The sequence below is a fragment of the Plodia interpunctella genome, chromosome 28 (genome assembly GCF_027563975.2).
Source record: "Plodia interpunctella isolate USDA-ARS_2022_Savannah chromosome 28, ilPloInte3.2, whole genome shotgun sequence".
NCBI classification, from domain to species: Eukaryota; Metazoa; Arthropoda; class Insecta; order Lepidoptera; family Pyralidae; genus Plodia; species Plodia interpunctella.
In genome coordinates, this window is record NC_071321.1 from 380,572 (window position 1) to 407,027 (window position 26,456).

The window sequence follows — 26,456 nt, forward strand, 5'->3', positions numbered from 1 at the left end:
TAATATACTTATGCTGTAATGTCTCTAGCTAGATTACTATGCCGTCATTATAATTATAGTGATACAATAGCACTCTTTCATATGAACATTAATGTATGGCAAGGTTAAGTGCCCCATCCTCGCACGTAACTGTATATCGCAACCACATTACTGATGTTCCACCGCACTCAATTCACCCGTCCGTATCAACCGAGCCCCGACTCAGCGGTTCGCTTCTTACTACAAGTGGCAGCTCGGATGATGACATCAAGTCACTAGTTTTAGAATCATCCTTCAAATTTTAACAAAGGCTGCAATTAATTTTATTTAACGATTTTATATATAATAACTTTAGGTACTACATACACCGATCTAGAAGGGGTGTCCACAGTTCACAGAATCACTCTCGAAATCGAAAGCACGTTTCAATGATTTTTTTTTCTTTTCATAAGTTGTTGCTGGCAACACAAGTAGATTTTTTTTTTACAAGGTTCCTTGTTCTAAAAAGAAAATTTTCGGCTACGAAATTTGTCATATGTGTGTCCCAATTAATATAAAAATAAAATACATTTTATTATACAGCAGTCTTTGGAATTAAACAAGATCCTAACAAAGTTACTTAAACTTTATTATCATGTTCTCACCTAACCTAATTATATCAAGCAGAACTGAACGTGCCGATAATTTTAATTCAACCTTATCTAGATTTCGAGAAACCAAAAAAAAATTTTTCTACGAAACGCGTTTTCGTTGAAGAGTTATTTTGTAAACTGTGGACTGTGGTCTATGAAGAGTATTGTGGGATCTTATCTGAGTATATATTATAAATAATTATACTCGGTATTCGACAAAGATTGTTCATTTTAAAGTAACAACAGCTAAAAATGGTGGATGACAGAATTTGTTTTTTTTTTTTAGAAAAAAAAACATCGCGCATGCGCGATCTCGTCGTCACAGCGCATGCGCGTAGACAGCGTATATAGTAGTCTATAATTCAAATTCAGAATTCTTTATTCAATTTAGGATGATATACATCACTTATCGACTTCAAGTACAAAATAACTGGAAACACGTGGTTTTTCGCATCCAAACTTGACAATTGTTATCGGTGTTGCAATAGCGAATAATGTTGTTCATCATATCGAGTGTGTTATCGCTAACACTGGTGTCAGATTTTATTCAAAGCATCTGACATGACATTACGACTACTCACCGCCATCTAGTGACGGGTAGTCGCATACACACTAGTGAACTAAACTGTCCACCAGTGTGCAGGTTTCCTCACGATGTTTCCCTTCACCGGAAGCAAGTGGTGGACGATGAAAACTACTATAATATGAGTCAGATTGGTATACAAACTCATGTGGCACGAGTAGGGTACGAACCTGAGACCTTTCGATCCACAGGCGGGCGTCTTAACCATTACACCACCACCGCTTCAAAATTTAGTTAAAAATCAGTTTTATAGACAGTTCTTTATATACATTTTATGAATATCTAATCTGATTTTAAAGGCGATCGAAATTTCGTTTACGATTTTCATCCATCCCGTTAGATTACATAGAGAAAGAAAGAGACATATATACATACTTGGCAAGGGGAGACGCGTTGCCGGAGACAGGAACACTGTCGTCCAGCGCCCTGTGCACCGATATGCTGTCGAGCCTCTCCAGATGAACGGACTGGAGGTACTCCGGCGTCCGCAATTGTTCCGGAGTTGCTTTCTTGAAGCTGCAAATATAATTTTATTTATTATTTATGTACACTGTTATGTGATACGAGGGTGTTCGCAATAAATATACTAATTGGTAATAGGTTCGATGACAAATATATTAGGACAAATCACACAGATTGAGCTAGCCCCAAAGTAAGTTCGAGACTTGTGTTATGGGATACTAACTCAACGATACTATATTTTATAACATATACATATATAGATAAACATCCAAGACCCGGGCCAATCAGAAAAAGATCATTTTCCATCATGACCCGACCGGGGATCGAACCCGGGACCTCTCGGTTCAGAGGCAAGCACTTTACCACTTCGCCACCGAGGTCGTCAAATGATAAACTGTAACTGTTAACTGTTCTTTATTATTGATTAAACATAGTTTATATGCATATCCAAATAGAACAAAGTATGTATAGTATCGTTGAGTTAGTATCCCATAACACAAGTCTAGAACTTACTTTGGGGCTAGCTCAATCTGTGTGATTTGTGTTAATATATTTATTTATTTATTTATAATGGTGGGAGGCTATCCAGGTCGTACGTGATCTAGATTATTGTTCTCAATGTAATGAAGTGAATTCATTTGGTATTCTATTCATTTGGTTGACATTTATTAAGGTCACGCGTCGTCGCACCACAACAGTACATAACAATGTATGTAAATATAAAACTGTATAAAATTATACATCTGAACTTTCCTCAGGAACCACACTATCTATCGGTGAAAATAAACAATAATCCATATCCGTTTTTAGGGTTCCGTACCTCAAAAGGTAAAAACGGAACACTTATAGGATCACTTCGTTGTCTGTCTGTCTTTCTGTCTGTCTGTCTGCCAGTCTTTGTGTAATATGTAAGGATTGGAGAGAGAGAGAGACAGAGAGAGAGAGAGAATACTTACGTTTTGAGCAACAAGCTTGAGCACACAACCGACACCGAACTCATTGCCATCGCAGCGGACGCCATCCACGGCTAAAATAAAATTATAATAAAACAAAAAATGTTTACCACCTCACTAGATTAGAGTTAATTAATTGTGGAAACTTTACTGACGTATGGGTCATTGTACTATTGATATGTGAAGCGGTGGTGGTGTAATGATTAGTCGCCCGCCTGTGGATCGAAAGGTCTCAGGTTCGTATCCTACATATATATAATCTAGATAAAAAATATATATATATTTAGGATATTTAGGATCAATATGATAATTCATATACTGTAACAATGCGGCTGGATCTGAATACAAAGATTTAAAGTTGGTTGGAAAAAGTCCATTTTTAAAAAATATCAAATTATAGAAATTAATTTAACCATCAGAAATAACAAACATTTTGTAACCACTTTTATTAAGAAGTCATCACCGTAAACGTAATATTTAATGCAGCTGTCGAACAAGCATATCTTCCTTAGCGAACATTTTCGCACGTTGTGACGTCACACCTACACGTCCTCTAGTACGGAGCGTTTGGACGAGTCCAAAAATGTGTGATTTTATTTTTGCCATATCTTTGATAGTATTGTCATTGTGACAGTATTTTTTTCACTGGTGTTTCTAATGGTATAATAATATAATTAATTTCTTCATCAATATATGAAAATATAAAGGAAAAATCAAACTAGATCTACAAAAAATCAATATTAAGCTATAATAATAATGATAATGAGGTAAATTCGTCCTCCTAACTTTTAATATATGTATAAGACCTATATTTGTTAATTGACGTCCTTGGAGAAAAGGCTGCGGTGAAGTTTGTTGCGCCGCTTCTTCTTCACCTGCGCTTTGGAAGCCGGCAGTAGACTTAGTTTAAGTAATTTTTTAACGTCAATAATTGATGTATATCATCCTAAATTGAATAGAGAAATTTTAATTTGAAATTTCAAGCTGCTGAAATGATGATTTTTAGCAAAGCGAAAGTTTAAATGGCGGCAGATTAATGAAAATAAAGTTCCAATAATAACATGAATACCATGAAATCCTGTAGTAAAAGGGTATTCGAATAGTCATCAAAACATTTGGTAACAAGCTTATTTTATTACCTGTAACTGCAGTCCAAAGATGGCAAACGCGCCGCTCGCCAACGGGATACCAAGCAAGTTATATACAGACGCAAACAGAAAGTTTAGGCGGACGCGACGCACAGTCGTTCTAGACAGTTCCAAACACGCAACCACGTCCAGCAGATCGTTCTGTTGACAAAACATTTTAAAACTCAAAACTAGAAAATATTATATGTTTGTGTATTTATGACGATATCGGTGGCGCAGTGGTAAAGTGTTCGCCACTGAACCGAGAGGTCCCGGGTTCGATCCCCGGTCGGGTCATGATGGAAAATTATCTTTTTCTGATTGGCCCGGGTCTTGGATGTTTATCTATATATGTATTTGTTATATAATATAGTATCGTTGAGTTAGTATCCCATGACACAAGTCTCGAACTTACTTTGGGGCTAGCTCAATCTGTGTAATATATTTATTTTTATATTTATTTGTGTCGTTACAGAGTGTAGGTGGTACATACATTTAGTTATTTACTAGCTTAGCCCGCGGCTTCGCCCACGTAATTTCCCAAGGGAGCATTTTTTCTGAGATGAAAGGAAAGACCCTATGTCCTTCTCCATACTTCAAACTACATTATAGTACGCAAAATTTCAACAAGATTGGTTGAGCAGATAGAACGTGAAGAGGTGACAAACAAAAAACAAACTTACTTTGGCATTTATAATACGACGCTCACTCTCCACGAAATCTCGAAAACTACTAAGCGAATAATAATGAAATTTGTCAGGAAGGTAAAGTGGTGATTGAAGATTGTGACTAGGATATGTTTGCTAACTGACTTTTGGAAATTCTAGCCCTAAAGAGTTGAAATAGGGGTTAAACGTTTGACTTCGATATTTAACTTCGATTCTTGTTTTGGAAAGTAAATTAACGCGGGCGAAGCCGCGTGAAATAGCTAGCGTATTATACTTATTACTAGCTGCGCACCGGGGCTTTGCTTTCGTGGGAATTCCGGGATAAAAAGTACCCTATGTGTTATTCCAGGTTATATTCTACCCGTGTACCAAATTTCCTAACAATCGGTCCAGTAGATTTTGCGTGAAAGAGTAACAAACATACACACAAACTTTCGCATTTATATAATATTAGTAGGATTGAATTAGTACAACTCACCCTCATTAAAACTAAGTCCGCAGCTTCGACTGCGACATCGGTGCCGCTCGCTATAGCGATGCCCACGTCCGCTTGCGCAAGCGCAGGCGAATCGTTCACCCCATCGCCAACCTTGAAAAAACGTGATAAACGACCACAATTACGACTTCAAATGTGCAATCTGTGTTTGTTCTATGGAGGCTTGCTTGTTTGATAAATTTGTATGGCAATTTTACATATTGAAATCGGGGTTTGTTTTTTACATATTGAATATATTAAAAAATTGAAAGTCCAAGATGTTTTCCTTCGAGAAATTATCAGGTACTTTCATAATGTAAGTGGAATGAAATTTAGTGTTTTTTAAACTTTCGCGCTTTGAACACATGACTACATAATTTTATTTAATGTTGCTGACATTTCAACAAACTTGTAGCCACAAGCTCAGCTCAGAAAAAGCTCAGGCCGGTCTGGCTGCGACCACGGCGACTTCATAGTCGTATTCCTCATGGCTGAGGGTCGTGGTCATTACGTGGAATTAAACACACACAACAACTTTTTTGGCATTAGTAATGGAGTGGTTTACCATTGCCTTCTCCATTTCACACACAAGTTAATAATAATCAACCAGTGTGCAGGTTTCCTCACGAGGTTTTCCTTCACCGGAAGCAAGTGGTGGTCGATGAAAACTACTATACACGAGTCAGATTGGTATACAAACTCATGTGGCACGAGTAGGATTCGAACCTGGGACCTTTCGATCCACAGGCGGGCGTCTTAACCACTACACCACCACCACGGCGACTACAAGGTCAAAAATTACACAGAAGAGTTTCTATTATACTCAGTACTCACCATAGCAACCTTCTGTCCTTGTTCCTGCAGTTTCTGTATTTTTGCCACCTTGTGCGAGGGCAGCACTTCTGCGTACACTTTATTTATCCCCACCTACACGTGCAAAAATGAATCGTAATTATATTCCGTTCGGGTCGTGAGGTTCCCTCTATTATGGTTGAGCTACGCGATGGCTGTCCCATGCGTCAACTCGTGAACGGGTGCTGCCATCTTGTTTCTCATATATTTTTATGTAAGTTAATTGTGTTTCACATCGATATATATATATATATTATAATCAGCACTCGGATCACAATCATAACCTGTTTTGATATACCTTTTGACTTATGTACTTTTATATATTATTAGAAAAAAAACATTGTAAGAAACAATAATGGTAAACCGATCTGGCATGATAGGGACCAACACTGTCCAAATGAGTTTCTTTCGGCATTTCTTCTCAGCAGTGGCCGTTCCGAAATGCCAGTAGTTTGTAGCTTGTGAGAAATAACTATAAATATAAAAATTGACGAGAAAAAGTGCCTGTGAAGGTCTAACTTCTGAATAAATGATTTGAATTTGAATTTGAAAATTCTCTCTTTCTCAAATTCGCGTGCGGTTACGTTCGGGACTATGACACCGCTAAGTCCGGGGATAACGTAAATAGTTATCTTAACAGCGCTCGCCTGTCATTTGTCAACCCCTTGGAATGTTATTGTTACCTATCAGCTGTCAAGGCTATGTGGCAGGCCTTAGACACCGACGTTCATAGGAAGATATCATGGTTCTACTCTAGAGCACCATACAACACCAGCGGAAAGTAAATTTCTGATAAATTAAGAATATATTGCTCACTTGGCCGCTCTCAGTCCCCCCACGTGTGTCCCAACTAGAGGTAATAGATAACTGAGAGGAGAAAAACAAATAGTTGTGCTCAATGCCCGAACGGGTAAAGTTAATACGGTGGAACATCGAAGTCTGGCTGTGATGTACAGTTACGTTTAGGAGCAGGGTCACGTCGGTATTGTGGCGAAATCTACCACGCCACATGCACAACTCCGCAGACACAAAAGCCGAATAGACACGACTACGGTACACCGGTACCGGTACCGGCACAGCTGATCCACAATACCACGGATAGATGGCGCTTCGGTCGAGTCACGGTAGAAAAGAACAAGCCTAAAACGCGCAGGCAGTGTGTTTACGATTAGTTGCATATGCAACATATATATATAACCTTAGACATGACGCCGTTGGAGTAGAGATACCCCAGGCTCACAGTTAGCCTGACTGGAAGATCTTCTCTTTGTAATATGACGTCGTTCCCGCGGTCTCATGGACAATGAAAAAAATGGCTACCTGTCTAGCTATGGCCACAGCGGTTTTCCTGTTGTCTCCCGTCAGCAGGCACACTTGGAGACCCATCTTCTTGAGGCAGTACACTGCTAAATGGGCTTCCGGTTTCACTTCGTCTGATATACCCAGAGTGCACACCAGTTGGTCTGAAACAAGATTAAGAGTTTGTCAACTTTCGGTTGTATAAACATCACGTGAAAGAACAAAAATACATACGCGTTTTCACATTCGTTTTTTTATTACTATCAGGTTTTGAAGAAATAGATTCAGCAATAAAAATAATATATTTAATCAATAAAAAGTAATATATGTTAATATATTATTAATACATTATATTACACCTTAGAAGCAACGGTATTATATACTGAAATAATAAAAGTATTTCCTATATACGTACTATAAATTAAAAATAAAAATTAAAACTAAAATAATAAATACTAAATTAATTTAAATATTTAAATCACTGTGTTCACAAAATTAATTTAACTTATACAATACATCCACAACAAGCTTCGTTTAAAAGGTAAATAAACATGAATAAATCAATAAACACATACCCATTCACACATCCACAAGTCCACCCCGTATCGTACCAAATGCAAAGGTACCCATTATGCTTGCAGAGTTTCCCCTTTGGATTGCTACAGAAATCCTTTGAGCCAAATACAACACTGAGCAGATGTCCTTATTCGACTCAGCAATACGACGACCCAACTCCCCAATGAAAGTTTGGACCTCAGTAACCCAGGCACCCGTGCTCTCCAATGCAACCGGCACAAAAATATAGGCCGGTTTAAGGCAGGCATACTTAACGTGTTTTTGTTTGGCGGCAGCCAGCCTGACCCAGCGGCTCTTACACTACCCCGAAGGTGTGACGGGGCGAACGTGCTGACGCAAGTCACAACAAGCATCGACCCTTGTCCTTGTCTTGTAATTAATTTAAATTAAAAAAAAATGACACTAAATCGCCGTCGTCGCGCGGTAAAGTTCCCAGAAGGCTGGCGACATTTGCTCTTTGTATGGCCAAACTCAAACGTTGGCCTAAATAGTCACCAGCCCTTGGGTCCCCGGAGACATCGACCAGGCGTGTGGAAATTTCTTTGGAAAGGGTTTTTGCATTCGCACCCCAAGGTCCCAGGGTCTCTACAGCAAAAGGCGTAAATATGTATGGCTCTTCCAGAGATGCATATATTTTATACATATTACAAATATAAAGGATTAAACAACAGCTTTTATAATATAACCACTTACCATTAATAGCGGCTATGACGGCGGTCCTCCCCAACTCCTCGTCTTGTTGCAGCGTGTCCAGGACTCTCCTCGGCACTGTCACACCGTTTCTGTTCATCCATTCCCTGTTACCTATTAAAACTATTTGTTGCCCGTCCTGTAAACGAGTTAGACATCTTACAATTTTATCTATATGAAGCGGTGGTGGTGTAATGGTTAAGACTGGCCCGCCTGTGGATCGAAAGGTCTCAGGTTCGTATCTTACTCGTGCCTTATGAATTTGTATATCAATCTATCATCAATCAAAATATAGTAGTTTTCATCGACCACCACTTGCTTCCGGTGAAGGAAAACATCGTGAGGAAACCTGCACACAGGTGGACAGTTTAGTTCACTAGTGTGTATGCGACTACCTGCCACTAGATGGCGGTAAGTAGTCGTAAAAGTCATGTCAGATGGCTTTAGGCGACTTGAATTAAATCTGATATCAGTGTTAGCAATAACACACTCGATATGATGATGATATATATGTATAACTAGCTGCGCCCCGGGGCTTCGCTCCCGTGGGAATTTCGGTATAAAAAGTACCCTATGTGTTATTCCAGTTTATGTCTGTGTCCAGTAGATTTTACGTGATACAGTAACATACACATACACACATCCTCACAAACTTTCGCATTTGTAATATTAGTATGACTAGCTTTTACCGCGTACATTTTCCACGGGAACAGCTATTTTTCTGGGATGAAAGGTAACCTAAATATCTTTCCTATCCTTCTCCCTACTTCAAACTATATGAATGCTAAATTTCAAGAAGATTGGTTGAGTAGATAAAGGTCGAAGAAGTAACAAATAAAATTACTTTTACATTAATAATATTAGTCAAGATTCTTAACACACAAGCTTACCTCTCCCTCAGTGGGAATGAGACAGCTGAGCCGGTTGGCGGCCTGCGCGGAGCTGAGCGCCGCGTCCCCGTCCCCCGCCACCAGCTCCACCGGCACCCCCGACAGCTGCAGCGTACCCCCAGCCCTGCGTGCAAACGAATCATTGACACACCGGCTGTGGATCCCGTTGAGTTTCCTTATAATATAAATAATATAAAATATAAATATAAATATATTAGGACAAATCACACAGATTGAGCTAGCCCCAAAGTAAGTTCGAGACTTGTGTTATGGGATGCTAACTCAACGATACTATATTTTATAACAAATACATATATAGATAAACATCCAAGACCCGGGCCAATCAGAAAAAGATCATTTTCCATCATGACCCGACCGGGGATCGAACCCGGGACCTCTCGGTTCAGTGGCAAGAACCTTACCACTGCGCCACCGAGGTCGTCAAATAAAGACGCCTTATCATAATAAAGACGCGAACAACAAGTTAAAGATCAGAATTTAAATATATTTAAAAAGTACCTCAGGTCCTTGCTATATAAATGTTATTATAATTTGAAAGTTTTTTTTTAATGATAGACTCAGATAAAATTTAGTTACTTTTATTTATTCGATTTTGTTTTGTGGGATGATAGCATGCTCTCCATTTAAATTTGCATACCCGCGGACGGTGAAACATGTAGGATTAAGTTTTTCTTTTAACACCACATTGTGAAAATATGTAAACTCATGTTTTAGCTAATAAATAATCTTTGTCTTTGTAAAGTACATAAATACATATATATTATCATGGGAACTAAAGTGTCTAGGTAAATTTCAACTCTGTTGAACAGGTAGTAGGTTTAAAACGGTGTAATGGTTAAGCCTGGTGTACCGAAACGTCCCAGGTTCGAATCCTACTCGCGTCACATGTGTTTGTATACCAATCTGACTCATGTACAGTAGTTTTCATCGACCACCACTTGCTTCCGGTGAAGGATAACGTCGTGAGGAAACCTTTTTTATCTCTAGTAGTTTGTAGGTTTGAGAGAAATATTATATTTTAAACTGGCTGTTGCGTGCAGATGCGTGCGCGGTAGCCTATGTTTGACCTCGAGTCATTCACTATATTTAGACTCAGAATTATAGTGACAGAGTGGTCTGCACACGCTCGACATAGCTAAAGCAAAAATGGCAAAAATATTGTGCGAGAAACTACCACGAAACGGCAATAAACTAGCGAGAAACTATCGAGAAACGACTGAATTAGTTGATAGTTCTCATACGAAATGTTGGAATGACGTACCACCGCCAATAAGGCAGCTAAGTTCCCTGTACACATTTAAATCTCATTTAAAATCGTCTCTGCTGCAAAAACACAAAATTGGTATTTCAAAGCGTTAGCTGTAGTAGATTTCCCCTTGGAATTACTGCACGATATTGTTCTAGAGTTAAGTGGTGATTACTTATGGCTATGTTAATTTTGTAAGTTATTAGTTTAAGACATTTTTACTTTTCACTTTACAAACTCGCAATAACATCTTCTTGTTAAGTTTAAGATAAGCACTCGCACCTACAATGCTGGCCATAACTGAAAATCGGTAATACTGTACTAAGGTGCCGAAAGTTTCGCTGAGTTATGGCCTTTTTGCCTTGATGAAAGCATACCAATTTGTTTAATTTTATGCTTATTTATTATAAGACGTGTGTGTGGCAAATCAAAGAAACGAATTACCCATATATCCATCTACCGAGAAACCGCGAGAAACTACCGAGGAACTTAATCGACAGTTACTCATTTGTAAGCGTGAAGACACAACTCACCCCTTAAGGTTCCCCTTGGCCGCCAGCGCAGCAGACAGCGGCGGGCGCGCGGGCCGCAGCTTGGCGCGGAGCCCGCAGCCCGGCACTGCGCTGAACTCCGCGCACTGATACCGGCCGCCCGCCGCCTCGCCCAGCACTGACGTGCACCAGCGGACTATGGCTTCTCGGTGGAATAAACGTTTGCAATGACAATTTGAAATCCTAATATTATGTCACATTGACACTCAGCCCTATTGGGCAGGGAAGTGAGCACCAAGTGGATAGCACGAGTATGTAAATAGATCACTCGCGCTGTCACTGCTCGTGTCACTGCCGTTGTCCGGCGCACACAGTAGTGGAGTAATGAAAAAAACAATTATATTTTTAGAACTTTATGAGCGGGTAATATAGGATTGCTTGTAATGATCAGACATAATGCTGTCGAACCAGCAACCTCGACGAGATCGACGTCAGTCATTTTTGCGAGTTGATAAATGAAGAAGAGAGACAGAGAGAATAAGAATATGAATGCTGAATGTGAACGCTCACTCGCGTCGTTATCGCCGCAGAAGTATTTAGGGAAATATTTCCGGCAGCGGCCGAGTGTAAATGTACCGTTAGAAATGCAGAAGTATTTGTTTGTTGCCTCTTCACGCTCTATCTGCTCAACTAATATTCTTGAAATTTTGCAATGTAGTTTGAAGTGTGGAGAAGGACATAGGTTACCTTTCATGCCGGAATAGTAATTGTTCCCGTGCGAAATTTCCGCAGAAAAAAGCTAGTAGATCATACAAGGTTAAATTAACGCGAAAAAGTGGCTGTGATGTTCTCACAGCTTTTTCGCGTTAATTTTTATACCATACAGTAATTTCGCAAAAAAGCTACAAACTACTGTTTTGTTTCCCTTTCTTGTTATATATGACGATGTCTATAATTATCTATGTCTACGTAACTGTAATGTACGCATAAATTTGTGATGTCACGTCATCCTTCCCACTACACAGTCACAGTTCTAACCATTAAGAATAAGGTGGAACATCAGTGATTTGGTTGTGATGTACAGTTACGTGCGAATGATAGGCACAAACCAATGCCGTACACTACAATAAATATAAAAATGTTGAAACTAATAATAAAATAAAAAAAAATCTGGAAATACGGAGCAACAAAACCATGTAAACATGGATAAATTACCTGAAGCGACGGGATGCTCGGAGTTGATCTCAGCTGCCAATATGCTGGCGAGCACATCGGCCAACATGTTGGGGTCGCCGGTCAGCAGCGAACATTTGGCCACGCTTGTCCGGCCGCGTGTGATCGTGCCTGTCTTGTCGAATATCACTGTTTTCACCTGAGAAGTAAGATTGATTTATATTTGTAAAACTAGATACAATCTACGCTATATAAAGAATATATTATAGAAAATATTATATACATACTAAAATTTGCCCGCGCCTTCGCCCGCGTTTAAATCGTGCGTCCGCGCATAACTTATTAATGTCAATATGACGGGGCGATGAAACCTATACTAGATTTTAAGTTAGACCATCCGTTACACAACTGAGTAAACTTCATCAAATTCCATCAAGTAGTTTTTATGTTTTGCGCGAACAAACGTAGCCCACTTACAGTTTTATTATATGTATAGATAGATGTATAGATATAGATTATTATATTTATAGATTACAAGAAAATATTATAACAGGTAAAGCGTGCTTAAAAACAATTGCTGTTATGAAAGTGCAAAATTAAAACCTCTTACAAATTTATGTTAGCCCAGTACTTTTTAAGACAATCGTCATACCCTATACAGTTTTAAAATCTTATAACTTAAATTAGTGACTACCTTTCAAAGATTATGATATCCCAGTACTTTTGTACGTTTAAACTAAAGTAATCACCATATTTGATGGCAAGCGGTTACCGTAACCAAAAACTGACCTTATATTATGCTCAGTACCCTTTATATTAAAAAATATGAGCGATCACCACTACGATATTTTGATGGCAAGAGGTTACCGTGGCTAAAAACTCACTTTATGCGCGTTTTCCAGTGGTTCCGCCCCTTTCACTAACAACCCCAATTCCGCCCCCACCCCGCTAGCCACCATGACCGCCGTGGGGGTAGCCAGCCCCAGGGCACAGGGGCAGGCAATAGCTAACACTGAGAGGGCGAAGTGAAAGGCAGTTTGGACTATCAACTCCCATTTGGAGTAACCTGCGTTGCGGAAGATTTCCTGAAAAACAACTTTATTTGTTAGACAAATAAAAAAAAACTACTTTCAATATTCATTTCGCTACAACTTTTGAACGGCTGAACCGATTTTCATGAAACATGGCTAAGAACACTCGGGATAAAATTATCTATGACACAAAACAAATTAAACGAAAATCGGTTCATCCGTTTGGGAGCTACGATGCCACAGACAGATACACAGCCAGACACGTTAAACTTATAACACCCTCTTTTTGCGTCGGGGGTTAAAAAGTGTTAATTATCTATTTGGCCTCGGATTACCTCGTGTAAATTTTTTAGACGACAGATTAAAACTTTATTTTATTCTTAGTCTTAACCTATACAAATTTCAAGATTGGTTACACTGCAAAAATTTTGATAAAACTCAGTACATGGCATACAAAAGCATCGAAAACAAAAATAAACAGTTAATTAGGAACCAAAATTTATGATTCTCTATACGAAGTCTATTGATTAGCCAAAAAACTTTTGTCATGTTTTTCGATTTCTTTTTCATGTGCAATGTAAATAAAAATACATTATATAAAGAGTGAAGTGGTGACAAACACGCATTTAAATGGGATATTACTTGCTAATAATAAACAAAATTTTGACGTCAATCAAATTTATAAACATCAGTTGTTGACGTCAAAAAATTGTTTTAAACGTAGACTTAGTTTTAAGACTACTGCCGACATCCAAAGCGCAGGTGAAGAAGCGGTACAATATATCAACAAATATTTCACATATATTTCTAAATAATAATTGAGATGAAAATATTCTAGTATCGAGCGCGATTCTCGGTTGATACGATTTTCAAAATTAAGTTAAAAATCATGAATAACAAATACATTTATTTAGCGAATTCATTAATATTACAAAATATATTTGAACTAATAATGTAAAATCTTACGTTAAATTCTTTCGTAGCGGTGGTGGTGTAATGGTTAAGACGCCCACCAGTGAACCGAACGGTCCAAGATTCGAATCCTACTCGTGCCAAATGAGTTTGATGCCAATTTGACTCATGTGTTAGTAACTACTAATTCATCAACGACCACTTGCTTCCGGCGAAGGAAAACATCGTGAGGAAACCTGCACACTGGTTGATTATCAACTTGTGTGTGTGTACGTTTCATTCCACGTAATGACCACCACCCTCAGCCATGAGGCATACGACTATGAAAAATATTCTTTTGTAAGGTTCTTGTATAATTTCAAATATAGGTACTTTTGTTTTTTACTGTAAAATGTATACTTACGGGTGTAATCTGCAAGATAATGTCCCCGTTGATAGCTCCCGTCACGATCCAGCAGATGAGAGTGAGGACTGACAGGAACACTACCAACGGGACGAAGTACCTTCAAAGCGGACAAGATTTGTGTTACCTCCTACTGTGTCATGTGATCCTAGTACTTTTTTATCTGTGATTTTTGCCTGTACAGGTCCCAGGTTCGAATCCTACTCGTGCCACATGAGTTCGTATAGCAATCTGACTCATCTAAAGTGGTTAAGACCCAGGTTCGAATCCTATATATTCCTTCAATCATACTTAGGTATATACTACCACTAGCTTCCGGTGAAGGAAAACATCGTGAGGAAACCTGCACACCGGTTGACAGTTTACTTCACTAGTGTGTATGCGACTACTTGCTACTAGATGTCGGTAGGTAATCGTAAAAGGTATATCAGATGCCTTTAGGCGACTTGAATAAAATCTGACACCAATGTCAAAAATAATAAAACTTTATTTATGAAAAAAAAATCTTCGTTCGCACATAATGGTTCTTTCGACAAACAATAGAAGATTAGATTAGGGATATCATAAAGGGATGCAGATATACAAAAGAAAGAGAAGGAGGACGCTGGTCCTTTTCTATTAAATACGTGCATCCCTTTCTTTAGAACTTCTACGGCAAGCTATGAGAAACCCGCTTTATATTATGACAATCCGTAATTAGAAGCTGTGCTATATACTGCCTACTAATTTATGTCAGCCTAGTACTTTTTCCACCACACAACACAGTTTACCTTAAGTAATTTCTAAAAACATCTTCTGAAGAATATGTTATCCTGGTATCTTATATCTATATCATACCAACCTACCCGATGGGAAGCGGTTACCCCAACCAAAATTTTGCTGCTTCGACTTGCTGATCTCGAATGTTTTAGTTAGATACTAAAGGAAAGTGGTTACCGCACCTTTTTTATATTACCACTTTCTTTTACTTTTTGTATTTTGCCCATTAGTGGGTCAAAAGATAAACTTACCCAGCGATAGTATCAGCCAATCGTCTTGTTGATCTGTGCTGTTTCGGCCAATCTTAAAGATTACCTCGATAAGCGGTTACCTCGACTAAATGTAAATTATTTAAGCGGTTACCTCGACTAAATCTTAAAGGTTTCCAAGGTATATTGAAGGAAAGCGGTTACCTATTTCCAAACTATTTTGTATTTTACCCAATAGTGGGTCAAAAGATAAACTTACCCAGCGATAGTGTCAGCCAATCGTTGCACGGGCGCCTTGCTGCTCTGTGCAGTTTCGACCAATCGCACTATTTGGGCCAAAGTACTCGCTTCGCCCGTATGCGTGGCTCGGACCAATAGGGCGCCATGTTGATTTATGCTTCCCCCTATTACAAGCGAGTCTGGAACAAAACATTTTACAAAAATTTCATTTTTGCGGCAAGCTTTTATCGTCCTCAGAGATAATTTGTTGCATTCAACGCGTGACAAAAAAAAAACCCACGTCCATGCTGTAAACCGTCGAGGAGTTCCCTCGTTAGGAGCCGATCCTAAGAGCAACAGGTGATGCTTATGATAATAATGTAAAGTCATGGAAACTGAAGCGATTTGGGAAATTTCAACTCTGTGGGACGAGCGGGATTGGGAATTTGACAGACAGTTACACAAGCTCCATATAAAATTTTGTTTTTGGCATTAGCAAAATGTATCTGAATTTGACCGAGTTTAACTAATTGAAGAATAGTCACAGTGCCATCTATCTAATAAAATATTAGTTTAGAAGTTAAATGGTAAATTGTGAACAATCTTTCATATCACAAACAAACCAAGACAGAAACCTATGATAAAAAAAGAACTTATTTTTATCGCCCGACGCAAAAAGAGGGGTGTTTTAAGTTTGACCGCTAAGTGTGTCTGTCTGTGTACGTGGCACCGTAGCTCATCAACGGCTGGACCGATTTGGATGCGTTTTTTTTTATTTGATAGCAAATTTTTATGCGGCAGTTCTCAGATATGTTTGAGCTATTGATAAGCTGTTCAAAATTTGTAGTGAAATGAATATTGAATGTCGGTTGGTTTTTTAATTTGTCTAACAAATAAACTTGTCTAAGAGTTGACTGACCTTTGTTCTTCGGTACGGGCATGGACTCGCCAGTAATAAGGGATTCGTCACACGTGCTCTGTCCGGATATCACACGCCCGTCCACCGGTATCTTTGCACCTGGGACCACCTACAGTAAAAACATATACACAAGGTCAAATAAATTCTCTATTCAATATAGGATGATATACATCACTTATTGACGTCGAAAAACTACTTAAACTAAGTCTACTGCCGACTTCCAAAGCGCAGGTGAAGAAGAAGCGGCGCAACAAACTTCACCGCAGCCTTTTCTCCAAAGACGTCAATTAACAAACGTAGGTTTTATAAGACCTCCGATATAGCCCTTAGGTAATGCATATGGTTCTATTGAAGTTACTTCAAAGTAAAAATATGACGGGAAAAAAAATCGATATAAATAACTATTATAATAAATAATCAAAATTAATGTACAGGGAACATTACGACTCGTGTCAATGACTACTCTCGCGCGATCGTCAGCTGCGAGCCTTGAGTTTGTGTGCGTGTATTGCTGTAGTGAAAGCGTCTACGCGCAAAATGTCCTTTTCTCACAATGTACTTTCTCATAATGGCCTTTTCTCGAAATGTCCTTTCTCTTGTCTGGTTGGCCGTGTAAATAGGCCTTCCAAGCGGGGATGATAACTTCAGGTTTACGAGTTCAGACCGAATAAATTATGATATTTTTTTATGTCTCCACCTTCTGTATATGAAAACTTCCGCAAGTCAAAACCGCACTGCTTACAAAACAATATAAAGAAGGCACTTACCCACTATCACCCCCAGCACCCAGCAGATCCTGATGTCCAGGTACTCGTGTGCTTAGGTTGGTTCGTTTTTTATCGGAAGCGATTTTTACTTGAATGCGAGTCGCAAACAAACCACTGCACTTATTGACAAGAGTCTCCAATAACTTAGAAAAAACTAAGACGGTTTTCTTATAGAGGCAAGACGAAAAACTCCAAAAATATGAACTGCGTATTAGAGAACACGTGGCAGTCGCAAAACAAAAAAAAAACACTGGTGACATTTGCCCCTTACAGTCTATGGGAACTACTAGCCACCAAGAATATCAAGGAGGTTCACTACCTCCGTTTATAATGCCCGAAAGAAAGCGCTAGTTCAAACTTACGGGAAGTTTTCATATTATATAAATTTATTATGTATAAAGAACTAAATAAAACCTATTGGTCCAACCAATGTTCTTTCTCATAATGTCTTTTTCTCAAAATGTCCTTGTGTGTTTTTTGATGATAAGTTAGATATGCAAATGTTTGAAACAGTTTTTTTTTAATTAAAAGAACATTATGAGAAAAGGACATTTTGAGAAAGGACATTCTGAGAAAGGACATTTCTAGAAAAATACATTATGAGAAAGGACATTATGAGAAAGGACATTATGAGAAAGGACATTATGAGAAAGGACATTATGAGAAAGGACATTGTGAGAAAAGGACATTTTGCGCCAAGACGAGTGAAAGAACTATTCATGGAAAATGATCTTTTTTGAATTAGCCTGGGTCTTCTATATTTATCTATATATGTATGTTTTATATAAAATATAGTATCGTTGAGTTAGCATCCCATAACACAAGTCTCGAACTTACTTTCGGGCTAGCTCAATCGGTGTGAGTTGTCCCTATCAAAAAAATTGTCTGAGGGAAGTTTTTCATTGACATTGTGAAGAGTACACGCATCTAGTACCTAAGTTCTATATGTGTATGTGTGTGTTCACAATAAAGACTTTGAATTAGTTCCCAAGGCGCGTTTCCATCGACCTGTACTGAAGAATGAGTGAAACAGACATACCTTCAGCGCATCTCCTCTCTCGACCAAGTCAACAGGTATGTTCTCTTCGTTGACTACATTCAGGTCTTTGTCCAAGGTCACTAGTGTCGCTTCCGTCGGCTTTAGTGATAGCAGCTTCGATAGAGCTTCGGAGGTTTTGCCCTGGAGAAGAATACTAATATAAGAAGGAGAACAACACGAAAAAAATCTATATCTATACATATAATAAAACTGTAACTGGGCTATGTCTGTACATAGGAGACAATCGTGGGGGTCTTTATAGGAAACAGAAGCCAAAACATTTTTTTAATAATTTTTGTGTCTTGTTGTTTGATCGCGCTTCACGTGAAAACTACTGGATGGAATTTGATGCGGTTTTCACAGTTGAATAGCAGATGGACTAACTTAAAATTTGGTATAGGTTTCATTGCGATACGTTGCTTAGAATCAGAGATATTGAAAAAAAAATCAAGCTAATCATCTCATTCAAATATTCATAGATACGCAGGTTCGTACCTGATTGCTCTGCATCATTAGTCACAACATAAAATACGAGAAACATGACACATCTAATGACTTATGATATCCTAGTACCCTCCAGTCTAGTTTTCATCAAATTCATCTGATGAAAAGCGGTTACCGCAACCATAACTTACCATATATAACCCAAACATACATAAATGCTGAAACCCACCAAAATATGATATTAGTTCTAGTAACTATATAATACCCTGGTACCTAATTTATAGATTCACAGTATTTTATCTAATGGCAAGCGGTTACCATAGCCAATTACATACAGCTAATGTAACATTATCGTAACCTAAGGGCATATTTACTAGTAGCTATAATTCAAAACCTGATAGATAGCGGTTACCTTAGCTATGTGTTCCAGCCATCTTCCCAAGGAGACGAATACCAGAAACATAGAGGAGAATGTCGAACAATGTCATTGGACTGGTGTCTTGTTTTATAGTCATCGATTAACATCGATGGCTATGAAACAACTGGTGTGGTGTTACCACACACACACACCACGTTAGTTATAATGTCATAGTACTTTTCATAGGCACTGCCTAAGTTTCTCACGACATAAATATGAGAAACACGATGCATCTAATGATTACTGATGTCCTAGTACCTGTAGCGTAATTTTAAATGATTCAACCAGATGGAAAGTGGTTACCGCAGCCATCACATTTCATTAGTCACTTATTATAACTATATTATTAAGGACATTATATTGTGGACTTTTGAATAAAGGACATGTTAACGATGATGGATACTTACGGGAAAACTGATGGAAAGCGGTTACCTTAGCTATGTGTTCCAGCCATCTCCCCAAGGAGACGAAAACCAGTAACATAGGAGGGGTGTCGAAGAATGTCATTGGACTGGTGTCTTGCTGCATCGCCATCGATGCTATCACCACGGCTAAAGAATACGCGTAACTGAAATTAACATGACGTAATTATAGTAACGTAAAGGAACGTAAAGTAACTTAAAGTAACGTAAAGCAACGTAAAGCAACGTAAAGCAACGTAAAGCAACGTAAAGCAACGTAAAGCAACGTAAAGCAACGTAAAGCAACGTAAAGCAACGTAAAGCAACGTAAAGCAACGTAAAGCAACGTAAAGCAACGTAAAGCAACGTAAAGCAACGTAAAGCAACGTAAAGCAACGTCGAGCAACGTAAAGCAACGTAAAGCAACGTAAAGCAACGTCAAGCAACGTAAAGCAACGTAAAGCAACGTAAAGCAACGTAAAGCAACGTAAAGCAACGTAAAGCAACGTCGAGCAACGTAAAGCAACGTAAAGCAACGTCAAGCAACGTAAAGCAACGTAAAGCAACGTAAAGCAACGTAAAGCAACGTAAAGCAACGTAAAGCAACGTAAAGCAACGTAAAGCAACGTAAAGCAACGTAAAGCAACGTCAAGCAACGTCAAGCAACGTCAAGCAACGTCAAGCAACGTAAAGCAACGTAAAGCAACGTAAAGCAACGTCAAGCAACGTAAAGCAACGTAAAGCAACGTAAAGCAACGTAAAGCAACGTAAAGCAACGTAAAGCAACGTAAAGCAACGTAAAGCAACGTAAAGCAACGTAAAGCAACGTAAAGCAACGTAAAGCAACGTAAAGCAACGTAAAGCAACGTCAAGCAACGTCAAGCAACGTCAAGCAACGTCAAGCAACGTCAAGCAACGTCAAGCAACGTAAAGCAACGTAAAGCAACGTAAAGCAACGTAAAGCAACGTAAAGCAACGTAAAGCAACGTAAAGCAACGTAAAGCAACGTAAAGCAACGTAAAGCAACGTAAAGCAACGTAAAGCAACGTAAAGCAACGTAAAGCAACGTAAAGCAACGTAAAGCAACGTCAAGCAACGTCAAGCAACGTCAAGCAACGTAAAGCAACGTAAAGCAACGTAAAGCAACGTAAAGCAACGTAATTATAGTTACCTGATAGTAGTGGTCATTGATATCAAAACGTCCATATTGGCTGTCCCGTGTCTTAGAGCCTTGTACGCTTGCTTGTAGAAATGCCAGCCACCTATAAACTGTAACAATGATTTTTTTTTTAATTTCTGGCAATACAAAAATACAGAAAAGAATTTTTTCAAACTTTACCAAAATTCAATGTAAAGTATTTCTTTTTCAATTGGTGGGTACATGGTATCTATCTACCCTTACAAAAGTATATAACAAAATAGTCTAAAGTTAACTACCCCCAATGATGTCCATAGTCATGATGGGTGACCGAACTGTCATCATCAATTAAAACTCATAGCAGACCGCAATGTTACTTTCTGTTCTGTTTTAAACTTGATAACATGAGAAAATTCTAAGTTAAGTACCCTAAATTATGTTCAGCTCCAAGATGGGTGACCAAATAGTAACGATACTATATTCTATAACAAATACATATATAGATAAACATCCAAGACCCGGGCCAATCAGAAAAAGATCATTTTCCATCATGACCCGACCGCGACCGGGGATCGAACCCTCTCGGTTCAGAGGCAAGCACTTTGCCACTGCGCCACAAACTAACCCACAAACTAACGAAAAACTTACCTGTACAGGAGTAGACAGTAGGAACATGACAAGATTCTCCGCGCTCAGTCCCGGCACGACGCAACACATGTCTTTGGCGCTGTGTTGGTGGGACATCAGGCTCATGAAGTATATCATTGCGGCCATGCACGGCGCGCCGAACACCAAGGATATTAAAAACGTGTTACGCCACTTTCTTATTTCTTCTCTGTGGACAAATGACCCATAGATTCACTTAATTCTCTAATAAGTTTCATTAAATTCTCTTAGAAGTAATTGTGATAATTAAAAAAAAAACAGAAATTAAATTAAAAGTTAAAACGTAATTGTTATGTTTATTATAAATATCTACTAAATTAATTTAAATAAAATTAATTCTTCCTCAAGATAACGAATTGCACGACCTGGCATTTTTGTAAATATATATTACAAATAATTATGTGTTTTTTTTTTAATTTTAATAATTTATTTTTATTAGTTTTAATTTCTTGTGTTATATAATTGTATATATTTTCATGATAAACAAATGTACAATAAAAAAACATACAAAAACGCCGTTGTCGTGCGTGCGGTAAAGTTCTAGAATAATTTTGTCCGAAAAACACGTAAAGCGTATAAATACAAATTTATTTGTGACACAAATTAGAAAACTCCCGACTTTCAATATTCATTTCGCTACAACTTCTGAACGGCTGAACCGATTTTGATCAAACATATCTAAGAAACACCGCATAAAAATTAGCAAGCATAGCCAAATGAGACAGAACAATACCATACAACTTTCCGGTCCATCTCATACAAAAAAAAAATTGTAATACAGAGTATGAGGGACAAGATATAAACGCAATGTGTCGTTACTTTTCCGTGTTCTTGTGCGTTAGTTAAACGAAAGATATAACGATTTTTTAATAATGTTATTGGGTGGATCTCAGAGTGTTTCGACATGAATCATTTCCAAAATCAATCATTCATTAAACATTATCACATCATCATCTGCAGCCCTCCGTGACCCACTGCTGGGTATAGGCCTCCTTCCGTCTCCGCCAACCATCTCTGTCCTGGGCCATCTTTATGCAGTTGTTGCCATCAATTTCCTTTACATCGTCGACACATCTAACTGCCGGATATCCTACGCTTCCGTTCAAAACATTATCACAGTACAGATTAAAAACAAACTCTTCTCTTTGTTAAAATTTGAAAAATTGTAGATTAAAGAAGGAAGAATTGTCGCTTTTAGAAGCATTAGAAGCATCTATTGCTTACATTGAGACAATATAATGTCTATAACTTTCTTTCTCTGGGTGAATTTCACGACTGTTTGAACGCGGCGTGACGCGTTTCATTAATGCCGCACATTGTTTCGAATAAACAATCATATTTTTAAAATTAAACGTTTATGAAATTAACATTGCACCAGCACTTTACTTATTCATAAAATAGGATAATTAAATTGATCACTTTGTATGGTACAATTTAATAAACACTAATGAACAAAACGCTCGTGAAATTCACCCCTCTACGGTTCAGGGGTGAAATAGTAACATTGTCGCGTTTTATCCATACATACTTTTCACATTACTTATATATATGCAAACATATGGCTGATTTATATATATATATATATATATATATATATATATATATATATATATATATATATATATATATATATATATATATATATATATATATAATGTGCAAAATATTGAAGGATCAACGAGTGCCAACATACTTGTGTTCCAAATAGTCGGTGCTCCCTTTATTGCTGTTTACGACGCTCGCTTCGAAGCCCAGCTTGTTGATACTCTCACATATTGTCCTCGGACCGACCACCTCTGCGTCATATTTAATTTTACCTCTGAAACGAATTTTATCGATTAAATTTTAGTCCAAAACTCCTTGGCAGACGTCGAGAATAAGTATTATTACAAAAATGTCTTTTTTTTATTTTTGTCAGAGAGATCTTGTCGCTTTTTAGGATTGGAAAACGTCACACATGATAATGAAAAAGGTCAGACATAGTTTTATAGTATGACTGAGAGAGAGTACAATATGTAAATTTGAAAATCCAAGTGAGAAACCAGGTGAGAAATCAAGTGACATAGCAGTCCGAAAATATTGGAAACCCGGTCAGGAAAACGTGCACAAAACCTGGTGAAACCCGGCGAGAAATCGAGAAACCAGCCGAGAAACACGACCAACTAACCTGGAAGTGAGTAACGCGACCGCACAGGACGACACCCCGCTGAGCTTAAGCAAACTCTTCTCTATTTTGTTGACACACGACGCGCACGTCATGCCCGATATCTGTCGACAAAGATAAAAGATAATTATTTATATTATCGGTCCCGCTCTAGAATAGGACCACTCCCATATACTCCCGTGGATGTCGTACGAAGCGACTAAGGGACACACAGCCTTCACAACTGATAGGCAACAAATGATTCCCAAGGAGGGTTAACGTCAGGCCGTTGTAAAATCATAGCCAAATCTTTAAAATTTTAAGGTTTATCTTAACGCTGGGCTTCGCGGCGTCGTAGCCCCGAATGAAGACAAAAATAATACTAAAAACACATCACGAGATTAATGGATCGTAATGGACTAACATAGTTTAATAACTATCCTGTAACTCACTTTACAAAATATCCTATTGGGGAAATAAAAAAAACTTTTTTTTTTAAATGTAGTATGAAAAGACTCGTGTGAAATTTGTAACTACGGACATAGGTATATAATAATTGCTTTAAAAAACTTTCTTCCATTAAAAGTTAACTTTGACAAGCAGCTCTCTCGCGCCGGCCTCTCAGATGTTAATGAAAATGCTATAATTTCTTTTTCTACCATTTTTCAACGTTAACCTTAACAAGTAGCTCCACTTCTCCGGCGTCAACAACACGGATCTAAAAAATTATTCAAAAAAATTTTTTACCACTTTTCAAAGGTAAACTTCAATATAGTAACATCGTCTTAATAACATTGCTATTTATGAATTATGTCAGAAATAAATAATAATAATTATTATAAACAAGCCAGCCCCCCTCCGGCCTCACAGATGTTTAAAAAAAAATGCTATAATTTTTTCTCCACCCTTTTTCAACCATTCTCATTTGACGAGCTCCGTGGTCGTCACGCCGGCCTGATACACTGGCGGCACCGGGTTCGATCCCCGATCAGCTCAACATGGAAAATGATCTTGTTCGGATTGACCTGGGTCTTGGATGTTTATCTATATATGTTACAAAATATAATATCATTGAATTAGTATCCCACAACACAAGTCTCGAACTTAATTTGGGGCTAGCTCAATCTGTGTGATTGGTCTATACATATTTATTATAATTTATTTCAACGCTAACCTTGACAAGTAGCTCCCTCTCGCCAGTGTCGTCCTCACTAACGACCTCGCTCGGGAACCCGAGCTCCGTGATACTCCTAGCGATATCCGCAGCGGATATCTTGCGCGGGTTGTAACTGACTTCCGCTTTTGCAGCTAATAATCCTATGTTTATTTCGTGGACACCTGAAAAAGAAATGTTTGATGTGATACAGGTATACTTCTTCAGCGGCGTCGTGCACTTTTTCTGATGGGTAAAAAAAAAATGTTGATCTCGCGTCAGGACACGTGACCCTGATCGAAAATTCGTAACACGTCAACAATGCACAACGTTAATATTCAAGTTTTCACTTCAGCCGGCGCTCCCGGAGTGCAACACGTTTTTTTTTACACAGATTTTTCGCACTTATAATTCTTTTCAACTAATCATAATATTGTTTACTAGTCCGTCCACCCGTCCGCCCGTCCAGGCTACGCTGGGATAAAACTATAATGATTAATATCTGGTATCAAAATCCGTTCAATTTTGAAGATACATGGGTATACATGGGGACAGACGACGGGAGGCGACTTTGATTATATAACAAACGTTACGTTTGTTTCTAAAGTCAAATTCAATAAGGTTGGCCATAAAGTCCATTGACACCTGCGTACTGCGTTTTCCCAATTTCAAAAACGACAGTTTCGGAATATATGAAATGTATCGCAAAATTGTGTAAACTCGGTAACTTGGTATAGGGTCATACAAGTTCACAGTAGAAATCGTCAACATTTATTTAAAAGTACACGATATTAATTCTATCTTCCTAACTGTGTTGGTTTGTTACTCTTTACGTTTTAACTGCTGTAGTCTTGGCTTTTCCACATTAGAGGGCCGGGTTGTGGTTCCATTTCAAACAAAGAAATTAACAAAGAAAACAAATTTCAAATAAATATATTGTGCGGCTGTCAAACAAAATGGCAGCCGAATGTTGTCAATCTCTGTCATCGGTAAGTGGGAGCAATGAACTTTATGGCCATTCTACGTGAACAATACTTTAAACGTTCTTCTTTAAAACCACGCAACACATTTTGATGAAGTTTTCACTGTTATTTTAACAATTTACAACCAAATTAATGCTAACTAATATTATAAATGCGTAAGTTTGTTTGTTAAGGCCCACGGCACAGCGTGAAGAGGTGACCTTCACGCTCTATCTACTCAACCAATCTTCTTGAAATTTTGCATACACGTAGTTTGAAGTACGGAGAAGGACATAGAGCACCTTTCATTCAGGAAAATAACTATTCCCGTGGAAAATACGCGGGCAACATCTAGTAGACCTATAGGAGATAACAGACGGCGCAGTCCGCCATAAGTTTCTCACCATACAACTTGGCGCAGTGTTTCTCAATTGCGGCCACGCAGGACGCGCACGTCATCCCCTTCACCTCCAGCGTGCAGCGCGACATCTGGTCCTGAGCGGCCGGAGGTGACGTCACCCCCTGGCGGCGGAGAGCAATATACATTGGTCAAGAACTGACTGAAGTCGGACAATGAGCATTTTTAAATAAAATTAATAAGAGTCGTTTTTAAGACTTCACTATCGCATAAGATTTCCTGTAATGATAGTTGTGTAGTAGTGTAGTGGTGTAGTGGTGTAGTGGTGTAGTGGTGTAGTGGTGTAGTGGTGTAGTGGTGTAGTGGTGTACGGGTGTAGTGGTATAGTGGTGTAGTGG

General features: G+C 38.4%; 1 protein-coding gene across 8 annotated transcripts in view; it reads right to left on the reverse strand.

Moving 5' to 3' along the window:
• Nucleotides 1-26,456, reverse strand: part of ATP7 — a 63,702-nt gene that overhangs the window by 6,438 nt on the left and 30,808 nt on the right. For all 8 annotated transcript variants that reach the window (XM_053765775.1, XM_053765776.1, XM_053765770.2 and 5 more), the window contains 22 exons: nt 26,105-26,222; nt 24,760-24,923; nt 23,610-23,710; nt 23,136-23,261; nt 21,425-21,611; nt 20,810-20,907; nt 19,670-19,805; nt 18,376-18,516; nt 16,570-16,678; nt 15,691-15,850; nt 14,464-14,563; nt 13,002-13,202; nt 12,160-12,316; nt 10,987-11,146; nt 9,187-9,310; nt 8,300-8,435; nt 7,052-7,194; nt 5,714-5,806; nt 4,883-4,993; nt 3,749-3,898; nt 2,613-2,683; nt 1,570-1,710 (listed from right to left, as the gene is read on the reverse strand). In XM_053765775.1, the coding sequence (XP_053621750.1) occupies nt 1,570-1,710; nt 2,613-2,683; nt 3,749-3,898; nt 4,883-4,993; nt 5,714-5,806; nt 7,052-7,194; nt 8,300-8,435; nt 9,187-9,310; nt 10,987-11,146; nt 12,160-12,316; nt 13,002-13,202; nt 14,464-14,563; nt 15,691-15,850; nt 16,570-16,678; nt 18,376-18,516; nt 19,670-19,805; nt 20,810-20,907; nt 21,425-21,611; nt 23,136-23,261; nt 23,610-23,710; nt 24,760-24,923; nt 26,105-26,222 (2,927 nt within the window). The remainder of the gene's footprint in view (nt 1-1,569; nt 1,711-2,612; nt 2,684-3,748; nt 3,899-4,882; nt 4,994-5,713; nt 5,807-7,051; nt 7,195-8,299; nt 8,436-9,186; nt 9,311-10,986; nt 11,147-12,159; nt 12,317-13,001; nt 13,203-14,463; nt 14,564-15,690; nt 15,851-16,569; nt 16,679-18,375; nt 18,517-19,669; nt 19,806-20,809; nt 20,908-21,424; nt 21,612-23,135; nt 23,262-23,609; nt 23,711-24,759; nt 24,924-26,104; nt 26,223-26,456) is intronic.